At 34.8% G+C, this 12,678-nt stretch overlaps 1 protein-coding gene across 5 annotated transcripts in view; it reads right to left on the minus strand.

Annotated features, from left to right (window-relative positions):
- The window catches only part of MON2 (MON2 regulator of endosome-to-Golgi trafficking), a 131,109-nt gene that overhangs the window by 36,871 nt on the left and 81,560 nt on the right, over positions 1-12,678 (minus strand). For 3 of the 5 annotated variants that reach the window (XM_055396459.2, XM_055396462.2, XM_055396460.2), the window contains 4 exons: positions 8,280-8,908; positions 3,433-3,576; positions 2,808-2,825; positions 2,386-2,514 (listed from right to left, as the gene is read on the minus strand). In XM_055396459.2, the coding sequence (XP_055252434.1) occupies positions 2,386-2,514; positions 2,808-2,825; positions 3,433-3,576; positions 8,280-8,908 (920 nt within the window). The remainder of the gene's footprint in view (positions 1-2,385; positions 2,515-2,807; positions 2,826-3,432; positions 3,577-8,279; positions 8,909-12,678) is intronic. The other 2 variants (XM_055396458.2, XM_088837067.1) reach the window with 2 other exon arrangements.

Here is a 12,678-nt window from a genome sequence, read left to right on the forward strand (position 1 = left end):
ACAGATACATTTGACTTATACATTTAATTTTTTTTAGTATTTAATGAATATAGAGACTGGCATATCCTATATACTCAATAAATGTATGTGGAACTAGAAAATTCAGTTCTTGCTGTAACAAAGCTCAGTTTCCAAGGAAGGAAGAGCCTTGTCCAATTAACACAATACACTGTAGTAAGTGGCATCAACAAACTGTTCAGAAATACAGAAAAGAGATTATTTAATTCCATTAAAAATACAAACTGATTCATGTCACTCCTCCAAGTTCAGCTCATCAGTGGTTAAAGAATTAAGTCTGATTCCTTATGATGGCTTGTAAAACCCAAAGCCACTTTTTCAGACCTATTCCAGGCCTTGTTAGCTCCCTAAGTGGGATTTCTCAACAATGCTTTAAAAATCTACCATGATCTTTATGTTGCGTAATTGATCTAGATCTCCTTCTCCCTAGTTGCTGGGTATTCCTTCGTCAAATGTTACTTTATTTAACCCTTGCCAGAATGCCATAGGCAGTTTAGTTATTTCCTTGTCTACAGAGGGAAGGAAGAACTTAACTTTTATTCAACCCTGACTACTTGGCAAGTATTATTAAATGCCATATCTCACTTGAATCTCTTAATGGTTAAGACATGAAATTTGCATTCGTATTATCCTTCTTTTACAGATGAGAAGCACTCTCAGGTTCATTTGCTCCAAAATCACAGAGCAGCAGGTACACAGCAGTGCATTATGCTAATCCAGCTTTCTCTGAACACAAAGCTGCCTCTACGTGGAGGTCTTCACTTAGTACTTAATACATTGCATTATTATTTGCCTTTTTATAGATCTTTTATTGAATTATTAAATGTATGAACTATCTTATTCATTTTTAATCTCTACTATTTCTTAGTACCCAGCAACAGAAGTGCTTAAAATTTATTCTCAACAAATCAAGAGATATAAGACAGTTTTGAGGGGATGAGTGGTGATGGGTAGAAAGAACTATGACAGAAAATCAAGGGAAGAAACAATTTTAAGGCAGCCAGGGGCTTCACTGGTGGCTCAGTGGTAAAGAATCCACCTGCCAATGCAGGGCACATGGGTTCAATCCCTGGTCAGGGAAGATCCAACATGCACTTGAGCAACTAAGCCCTTGTGCCACAACTATTGTGCCTGTGCTCCATGACAAGAGAAGCCACCACAATGAGAAGCCTGCACACTGCAACAAAGAGTAGCCCCAGCTCACCCCAACTAGAGAAAAGCCCACGCAGCAAGAAAGACCCAGCACAGCCAAAAATAAATAATATTTTTTTAAAAAAGAAGGCCAGAGCAGTACCATATTAACAAGGAAAATAAAGAATGAGAAAGGGCTTAGAATTTAAAGATTTTTGTCTTCTGTAATTTCAAGTAAGTAGCTTTTTTTAGCAGAATATGGCAGTGAGCCTGGGTATAATAGGTTAGAGTGAGTGGTGGTTAGGTGAAGGCTACAAGTTGTTTAAAGGAGCTTAGAAGTAAAGGAAAGTTGAAAGAGAACAATTTGAGTAGGAAGTCAAATGAGAGAAAGATCTTACATCTTTCTTAATCTTCTTCCCAGGATAAAGTATAAGAGGCTGAAAGAATTATCAACAAAGAACGGTGGGAAAAGAAATGGATGAACATAAAGAGAAAGATGAACCATGGAACAGAGAAAGGCCTTCTTCCTTGAGGGAAGAGAGTTCAGATCAGACTGTAATTATCCAGTAAATAAAAGCATCTACATATTAGAGTAAGGGCAAGATTTAGGTTTGTCCTTCAAAACAGAGGGGAAAAAAGGAAATAAACTTTGAAGGAATGGGACACACACACAGAAGATGAATTTTAATAATGGTTGTCCACGCACTGAGGAACTAGCTTTCAAAAAAAGTATGCATGATCAGTTAAATCAATAGGCTGAATTGTGAATTTCTCCTTGAATGCTTATCAAACTCAAAGTATGAGAAGTACTGTCCTAAGAAACAAGATGCTTATTGTCTTAAGTGCCAAAGATGAAAAATCATAAAATCAAATGCATACTCATTTTAAAATGCTGCTGCTGCTGCTAAGTCACTTCAGTAGTGTCCAACTTTGTGTGACCCCATAGACGGAAGCCCACCAGGCTTCCCCATCCCTGGGATTCTCCAGGCAAGAACACTGGAGTGGGGTGCCATTTCCTTCTACATTTTAAAATATTTTTCATTAAAAAAACCTTTTCATTTCAGAGAAACAGCTTCCTAAATAATATCCATGAATGTTGGCACAAAATCACTATAAATAATAACAGATTATATTTTTCCATTTATTTTAATATGTGACAATATACAATTACCTAAAGATAAATTTCAATAATGTTATCATCATTAAATGAAAGTATAAAAAATTTTTAAAAGATACCTTAATAATATTCTGGAGTACTTTCTCATTCACCACTGCTTTGTGACAGGCTGTTTTTTGATATAAATCCACAACTACGTCTAAAGACCTTTCAGCAAATGGTACATAATTCAAGGCAACCCATTCCGCCTAGAAAGTAACATTTTCACATGGAGTTAAAATAAAAATGAGATTAAATGAACTCATATTGCTTTCAAAGTGAAAGCTTCTTTGTCTTAAAGTTTAGGCCTCAGTTTTAGGTCAGACTGTTTTATTACATGCAAAGTTTTCAGAGAGATATAAGTTCATGAAAGAATAATTTTCAGCCAGGCAAAAATTAAAACTATCAGAAAAAGTACATAGAGCATTCTATCAAAAACTGGGAAAAGATGTACTTTATTTGTTGCCAATAGGTTAGGACAATTTTAGGAAATTTAACTCACCGGTGCAAATAGTTGGATCTATTGTGATTCCATTGTGTTGCAAGACAAATAGAATGAGAAAAGTTAATACACATTAAACTACTTTTCGGACCATGTAAAATTATAATTTTTATGTTGAGTGAACAAAATCAGCATGTGCATGCATTCAAAAATTTATTTTTCCACTAAGTCAAAACAAAATTTGCCAACTATGGCTAAAAAATCTTTTATGTAAAATCCAACTAAATTTTACACCAGTAGGAGACAACTTCTCATTTCTTTATTTTTCTATTGCAGGTATCTATTTTAGATAAGAGTAGGACTAGGCATAGGGATTTAGAAACCATTTTATAGTGCGATGAGGACAACAAGAAAGGAACTCTGAAGAAAGATGTACTACAGAGTAACAGGAAAGGTCAAGCTTTCTGGAGAACCACTTGGGAAAAGACAGCAATAAACAAAAAAAAAAAAAAGAAGGGACACAGGTTTTCCAAATAATGTTTCTTTCCAGTTTAAACTGTTAATAGACATATGAAAGTTTATTTGTGAAAGAAAAAGTTCTGAGATAAAGTCCATCTTAAGTGGAACTGACTACATTTATAAGACATGAAATTTTACAGAGTAAATATAATTTATAGCAAATTACCTGATTATATTTTGCATTTGCAATGTGTTTTGTTTCCAGTTGTCCATACTGTGGAGGTTTACATGAAAATTCTACAAATGCCAGTAACTGGTCAAATATAGCGGGATACATTATCTGCATGTTTTCTGGTCCTACACAGATGGCCTATAAAACAATATATGAACAATAGAATGCATAATCTGAACTCCATTAAGTTCTTTACCATTTAAGCTTTTGTTTAACCAAAGCATCTTAAAGACTGTCTTATTTTATGTTAAGCATTATATACTTTTTGAAGCCCTGAAGGACATTTAAACTATTTTAAACTAATATTGAATAAAGTATATGCTAAATATTTTAATCAGCTAAAAAATACTTTTTAATTAAAAGTGTGGCTTATTATTTAGCAGACTAAACAAAGCAAAAGCATTTAAAGAGAGGTCATGGGCCATTCTGAGGCTCCACAATCTGATCATTTGTTCAGTAATACACCCTTTAGACAATTTAGAATGCTTCACTGACCAAGATGAGACTGACATCTATTTAAGTGCTTAAGTGATGACATTAGTTCATGAAAATGACAGTTTATGCCGCATCATGTATGGACCAGAGACTTTAACAAGTAAGCATGTTCATTACAGTTGGGAAAATAAGTCATGAATGAAAATATGTTTCTAAAAGAAATGTATGTATTAATTTTTAACAGGGCAGTGTATATTTAGTGTCTAATGTATCAATACAGAGACTTGATATAAAACAAGAAAAAAAATTTGTTAATAAAAATTAAACTTAGTGCTACAATTTCATAAAACAAAGAATAAAATGCATATTCAGACACTGCAAATTTTAATTACATCAAATCTGTTGAAAGTACTTAAATCTCATGTTTTTATTTTTTTTAGCAACAAATGTGTTTTCTCCTCCCATCCTTTCATATCTTCCTGTCTTAGCATTTAATTTTCTCTGTGGAAAAAATATTTAATGATATAATTTCTGGAGTATCTAAAATATATTTGTCCTTTCCAAAACAAAAAGCATAATCATTCCACAGTTGAAGCACCTTCAAAACACAAAATCAAAATTCAAAGCATCTCAAAATTTTAAGGACTTTGTTTAAAACTATGTGTACAGCATGTATATTTTCATACAATCATGGCTTTTTTAACCTGTCAAATAACAGACGAGTTTTATTCTCCCTCAGAGAAGGGGTAGCCATTTAGCTTTAACAAAGCTATACTGAGATACAAAGTAGATAAGCAAAGTGCTGCCCATACATACCATTAGATCATCCTGTAATTACAATGTGAAAAGTAGAATGAGGATATGTAATACCATCTTCCTCTATTTGGTTACTTTTCTCAGAAAAAGTGAATGGAGAACTTAAAAAGTATACAGCCTAAAAAAATTCTCTCTACCAACTACTTCTATAATTTCACAGTCTTCTTAACTTCTTGCTGAGTCTTAACTCTTAGAATTAAACACGTAGCAACTACTGTGGAAAAGATATAATTATCCTAAATGAATTCTTTTATTTTCAGTGACAAAGAAAGAAAGGAAGGCAGGCAGGAAGGGAAAGGAGGAGGGGCGGGAGAGAGGAAGAGAGCAAAATTCTGTGAGGAGACCTTAGAAAACTAAGTATCAAAATTTTTCTGGAAATAGCTTAGCACCAAATAATGATCTGAACTATATGTTTTGATTTTTGGTGGTGCTTTATAAAAAAAAAACAAAACTTACTAACAGTGTTACAGCGAAATCCTGAGATCTTAAAGTACATAACATGGAGTCAATTTTTCTTTAACAACAAACTTCATCTAAGAAAAAGTTATTAGTGTTGGCTTTTCTTCAATATTCTGAATCAGAAAAGCCTATAGTATAAATCTGCTGGCAGATTTCAGTCCAAAAGCTCAGAATCAGTAAGCGTGCTTGTGAAGTCACTATAGTTGTGTCCAACTCTTTGTGACCCTATGGACTGTAGCCCACCAGGCTCCTCTGTCCATGGGATTCTCCAGACAAGAATACTGGAATGGGTTGCCATGACCTCCTCCAGGGGATCTTCCAGACCCAGGAATCGAACTTTCATCTCTAAAGTCTCCTGCATTAGCAGACATATTCTTTACAACTAGCGCCACCTGGGAAGCCCCAATATATCTGGAAAATATTTCCTATTAATCCTTGAAAATTGTGTATGTGAAAACAAGAAAAGAAAGTGGATATCTAACATCTGACATGATTCAAAGTTTCTCTTATTAAGTCATTTAAAATAATTCATTCTGTACTTACCATGTATTAAGGCCTTTGCAAGACAACATGACAATGAAAATAGTAACAGCTAACGTTTACTGAATGTTTAACTGTGCCAGGCACTAAATGCCTTACAAATACTATCCCACTAAGAAAAAAAGTTACAGAGTTATTATTTCCCTTTTATGGATGAGGAAGCCAAAGTACAGAGAGATTGAGAAACTTGCCCCCATTAAGTAGAAGCACCATTCACATACAATGTGAGAATGTCTCCTGAAGTACCACTCCAGTAGCCTTGACCATGGAGGTACATATGGTACCAGTTATCAGTCTTTACAAAGGTTAGCAATAAGTAAGATAGATGCAGTCTCCTGAGCTCAAAACTTAGGGAAAACAGATAATCAAATTCTCATGCCCCCTAGGTATGTAAAAATACATTGGGAAAAAAAAAATTAGCCTATAGGACTAAGTCATTTTGGTTGGTAACTAGTGATATGAAAACCAAGAAGAAAAGCATATGACCCTGAAACTCTAAACAAATATAAGGGTAAATATGAAATTAGAAATGAGTTTTTCCTTTAAGAAGGAAAACAGCTTTTAATCAGTAAAGTGTTTTGCAGAATAGCTTGTTAGTTTAAGAATAAACTTCCAAAGCAAGTATATTTTGCTTGTGAAAAAATTTTCTGACACCTGTGTGGGAAAATATAAAAACACTTTTACTAATAATGAAATACGTTAAGTCTTCTGTTAGGAAATATTAAAGAACCCATATGTTTGAATCACATTCAAGTATTATGAAATATCATTTAAATAATCCCATAAGTAATAAATAATGGCTAGAGTGAAAATTAGTAAGGCAAAATGACATCAATTGATATAAGTAAAAGTTCCAAAGTTTCCAGCAATAAAACTTCCTAACTTTCCAATTGAAGGTATATGCTTTGTCAAAGCCATTAAAAGCTCAAAGCTCAGAACAAATGCCTACTTGGGATGAATGATTCTATTTGTTCCCTTATAGCTAAAGCAGAGGTTTTGTTCTAAGTAAAATTATATGTTTTCCCTAGAAAAAAAGCTTGGGGGTTTGCTGTTTCTTGTTTACTATCCTCTCAGTTCAGTTCAGTAGCTCAGTCGTGTCTGACTCTTTGTGACCCCATGAATCACAGCACGCCAGGCCTCCCTGTCCATCACCAACTCCCAGAGTTCACTCAAACTCATCTCCATCGAGTCGGTGATGCCATCCAGCCATCTCATTCTCTGTCGTCCCCTCTCCTCCCGCCCCCAATCCTTCCCAGCATCAGAGTCTTTTCCAGTGAGTCAACTCGTCGCATGAGGTGGCCAAAGTATTGCAGTTTCAGCTTTAGCATCAGTCCTTCCAGTGAACACCCAGGATTGATCTCCTTTAGAATGGACTGGTTACTATCCTCTACATATGTATAAAACCTGAATTAAACACCTGAGTGAGAGTTCCAGATTATGGGCATCCCACAAGGTCTATCCTCTCCTTTTCTAACTTTTCCATTCCCTCCACAGTAGTCTATAAACAACTTATGCTTACAGTCAGGGAGAAAAAATTATTACTGACAGGCTACTTTTCTTCTGCCACTGAAAATAAAAGCAGCTCTTTTCATTTCAATTATGGAAATCTGATCCTCCCTATAATAAAATTATTAAAATGCCAGATGTCTTACATTTTAAGTTTCTATACAATTTCTCCACAGAGTAACTAGGGGTATGGTGGTCAAGGAATTACTGCTCAGCTAGACCTCCTCCAGAGACAATCAAGGTGTACTATGTTGTAGTAGAAACCACTATTATTACTGTGAAAGTTTTCATCAATCCAGTTGGATATAATGCAATTGGTTAATTAGAAAGCAAGATCTGCAGTACCCAAATGGCTACTGATAACACATGTGTAATCAGAATACACTTCCACTCTAATTTTGTTAGACTGTCGTAACTACTTTGCTCAGATTGCTGACTCTTTAGTTCATAGTTGTTTCGTTCAACATCTTGGTGGTTGTTAATTGTTCTAACAATTACCTTGACAGTTTAAAGAATTCTTTGATTTTGATCTGGTCTTGTTTGCCAACTGGAATTTGCTCAATAGTTTTTAGATCTGTTTTAATTTTTTTTTTTTGGAGTAACAAAACACACATGGGTTAAAATACATCTTTTTAAAATTTCTGGTAGGTAAACACTACAAATTTATTCTTATTATTTTATTTTCTAACAATTCAAGAGCTAACATTAAAATACAGACAAAAAATATATAATCCCATTGCTAATTAATTTTCTAATTACAGAAATACTTTACTAAAGTTATCACTCCAAAAGTATATATTCTTGTGAAGAGTTGAATGAACAAACCAAAAATGCTGGTGAACAGAAATAAGAGAATGCAGGCAGTTTCTTGAAGACTCGCAAAATAAACCTGAATTACCTTTTAAAATATATTAGAACAATACAAGTGTTAAAAATAACTGGATCTTTACAATCTTGAATGCATCCCAAAGTATACACAACAATCTTGATGATCCAGAATTCATCCCAAAAAATATTTAGCAAAGTAAAAAAATTCCAGAGAACCACATGCATTATTGCTTAGAAAGCCATTAAAATTCGATTACCTTTTGGAGAACATCTAGAGCTGTAAGTACAGCTTCCTGTAAACTTGTCAAAACTGCTTCAGTATAAGATGGAAGAATGAAAGGGGAAGCATCTGAACTTATTGGGACTGAAACAGCACTGTGCAATATGACTCCCAACTTCTGCAAGTCATCCATGTTGAAACCAGTTTTTATGTGCTGGTAGAGAGCTGGAAATATCTGAATTAAAGCTGTAAGAAAAGGCTGGCTGGGAATGAAAGTTAGTTTATCAAATGTAATAGGAGGCTTGGTGCTTTCAGATCCAATTCTGTACCAGGTATTCCATGCAGCCCACCAGAGATTCAAATCTTCAAGTTCATCAGTAACTACAGGTGGCTCAGAGCTGCTATATCTTCCAAGTCTTTCTCCAATGGAATCTGTTCTTACAAATGGCCTGTTCAGGCTAGGGCCTGATATAGGCCCTAAAAGGACAGGCACTGGGACATTAACTGCAGGTGGTGTCTCAGGCTTATCTGAGTCTCTGACAGGGGACACAATCTGTAAAATTTCCTGGAAGCTTTTCAGTGCAGCCAGAGATACTTCATTGTTTTTGCTGAGTGCTGCTGACTGTATATGGTCAAGAAGAACATCCCACGCTCTTGAAAAATCTCCTATATGAGGAAGGGGAAAAAAATATTATCACCATAAAAGTGATCAAATTGTCTCTATTAGACACTAGAAAGTTTATCTGCTTTATTTTTTTGCTTAAATTCCTACAGAAATAGAAAAAGATACGTTTAGGCACTAACAATGTGAATTAAAACCATTACAACCCAAAAATCCAGTAAAAACTTTTGTCAGATACAGGAATAAATGGCACCAAGAAAAGGATAATGAGTATATCAAACAAGGTTTTGAACTTAAAACTCCATTAAATCTATGTATACACCTTTCTATCCTAATACTTCTGCCTAAGGAGAACAGAATAAAAACTTAGAAGAATGAAAACAAAAAATTTTCAGTAACATCTTCAAATCTAACCATCTACCTTTATTAAGATGGTCCCATTCTTAAGCATATAGGAAAAGTTATGACAGTATGATACACGTTTTTTACCTAAATGTTTAAAATAAACTAAGTCATACTCCATAAAAATCTTAACTTTACACTTGAGTTTTCATATTTAAATAATTTTATAGCTGCAGAATTCTCTTAAACATTTTTCCCCCCATATCGGTAAGGTGCCAGGAAAACATGCACCATAAATAAGACTGTCCTTTTACCATGAGGCTAAACTTATTTTTCTCATGTAAAATCAAGTCAACTGATCTACCATCAGCACAGCATGGGCTGAATGGTGGTTGCTGTTTCCACTAATCATTTCAATCTCTTGCTCTATTCCTGTGACCAACTAAATACATTTATAATGAAACTCTCTATGATGAAACCAGGTGTGGTTTGTTTCTATTATTGTTGCTGTTCAGTCATTAAATCATGGCCAACTCTTTTGCAACCCCATGGACTGTAGCCCACCAGGCTCCTCTGTTTAAGGGATTTCCTAGGCAAAAATACTGGAGAGGATTGCCATTTCCTTCTCCATGGGATCTTCCTGACTCAGGGATGAAAGCTCTGTCTTCTGCATTGGCAGGCAGGTTCTTTACCACTGAGCCACCAGGGAAGCCCTTGTTCCTTGTAAGCCCAGCAAAAAATGATCTTGTTCCTACAGACATCCCTCCCAATGGCTTTGATAACAGCATGGATTATTATTCACCTGTTTGTATTTAAATAATGTAAAAATCAGAGGAATTGACATTTTGCAAAGGATAACATAAGTAGGCTATGAAATACAGAGATAACTGTGTTTTAAAGACTTTCACTTCACAAAAGCTATCAAAGACTAAGTTTTTTCAAGACAAGATAAACGCATATGACTGAGGAAGCATTCAGTTAATTGGAAAGCTGGAACTAAGTCTGGTATAAAACAGTAAGCACTGCATTGCTTTACAGGATAAACTATTAACACTTGTCCAGTTATATGTTCGGCACCCCACTCCAGTACTCTTGCCTGGAAAATCCCATGGACGGAAGAGCCTGGAAGGCTGCAGTCCATGGGGTCGCTGAAGGTCAGACACAACTGAGCGACTTCACTTTCACTTTTCACTTTCATGCATTGGAGTAGGAAATGGCAACCCACTCCAGTGTTCTTGCCTGGAGAACCCCAGGGACAGGGGAGCCTGGTAGTCTGCCGTCTATGGGGTCACACAGAGTCAGACATGACTGAAGCAACTGAGCTGCAGCAGCAGTTATATGTTTCTTCCTCTCCATACTCTTTTAAATAAAACTGAAGTATAATTTATATGCAACAAAAAAACAGGTTTTTAGTAACTGTTCAGTTTTAACAAATTTTGTTTAAAAACTATCAAAACAGCAAAACAAAATACTTCTGCTTGTTGCCATCCCAGTTCAAAAATGATTAAACATTACATTCACCTACCACAATGGTGACCTAGTCTCACGTTTAGAATATTCCATGCTACAAGAAGGAAAAAAATCTGCAGTTCTTCTATTAATATATTCTGTGTCTAGGAAGAAGTCCTCTTTCTAAAAGACTAAGTATAATTACATATTGTACTTTGTTATGTTAAAACATTACTTTTAAAAAATTCTTAATTTTTTACACAATTTTTAAAGGTTATACTCTATTTACAGTTGTTATAAAATACAGCCTATATTCTACATGCTGTAAAATACATCCTTCTATCTTATCTTACATCTAATAGTTCATACCTCCCAGTCCCTTTACCCCTATGATGCCCTGCTTCCTCCCTCTCTCCACTGGTAACAATCAGTTTGTTTTCTGTATCTGGGAGTATGATTCTTTTTGGTTATACTCACTAGTTCAACTGCATTTTTTAGATTCCACACAGAAGTGATATCACACAGTATTTGTCTCTCTCTGTTTGACTTATTTCACTTAGCATAATGGACTTTCACTTGCAAGTCCACCCATGTGGCTACAAATGGCAAAATTTTCAACTGCAAGAAAAAAAAACTACAAAACACAAACATGTGGAGGCTAAACAATATGCTACTAAAGAGTCAATGGGTCACAACAGAAATCAAAGAGGAAATCAAAAAATACCTAGAGACAAATAAAAATGAAAACACAATGATCCCAAACCTAAGAAAGTGAAAGTCGCTCAGTCATGTCTGACTCTTTGTGACCCCAAGGACTATACAGTCCATGGAATTCTCCAGGCCAGAATACTGGAGTGTGTAGCCTTTCTCTTCTCCAGGGGATCTTCCCAACCCAGGGATCGAACCCAGGTCTCCTGCACTGCAGGCAGATTCTTTACCAGCTGAGCCACCAGGCCAGCCCCTCAAACCTATGAGGCACCAGCAAAAGCAGTTCTAATAGGAAACCTTATATCAATACAAGCCTCCCTCAGGAAACAAGAAAAACCTCAAATAAACAACCTAACCTTACACCTAAAGGAACTAGAGAAAAAAGAACAAAATCCAAAGCTAGTAGAAGGAAAGAAATATAAAGATCAGAGCAGAAATAAATGAAATAGAGGCTTTTTAAAAAAATAGAAAAGATCAATGAAACTAAAAGCCAGTTCTCTGAAAACACTGATAACTTTTAGCCAGACTCATCAAGACAAAAAGGTAGAGGACCCAGATCAATAAAATCAGAAATGAAAACGGAGATATTACAACTGATAGCACAGAAATATATAGGATCATAAGAGACTACTATGAACAACTATACACCAATAAAATAGACTACCTAGAAGAAACGGAGAAAATTTTAGAAAGTATCTCCCAATCTTCCTATCTGAACCGTGAAGAAACAGACAATATGAACCATTATCAGTAGCAAAATTGAGTTAGCAATTTTACAAGTCTCAACAAAGAAAAGTCCAGGACTAGATGGCTTTGGTGAATTCCACCAAACATTTAGAGAAGAGTTAATCCGTATCTTTCTCAAACTACTCAAAAAAATTGTAGAGGAAGGAACACTTCTGAACTCATTCTATGAGACCAGCATCATCTTGATACCATAATCTTATTCTAAAATAATAATAAAAACCATTTCCTAGTGTTAAATTATAAAAAAAAATTACTGAAGCTACATGAACTGCATCATGTCTTCATTTTTAAAAATCTAAATTTGTATCTATTACATCTTAGCTTTTAAGATAAAGTACCAGAGAGGTATTAAAAATGATGATTATTTTTCAAAACTTAGCAAACATACAGTTAATATTAGCACATTTCATTGTAAGTAAATTTTATATGAAAACAAAAAACTAGGATTTAAAATGTGTATGTATAGACATCAAATATATAGATCATCAAATATATAGGTATGAGAGCCTTAAAATGCACATAATAAACACCACATAAAAATGCCTATGAAAATCATAAATATGCTTAT

Source organism: Moschus berezovskii, chromosome 6 (genome assembly GCF_049115385.1).
Source record: "Moschus berezovskii isolate FMDL1 chromosome 6, NW_MosBer_1.0, whole genome shotgun sequence".
Taxonomy (NCBI): Eukaryota; Metazoa; Chordata; class Mammalia; order Artiodactyla; family Moschidae; genus Moschus; species Moschus berezovskii.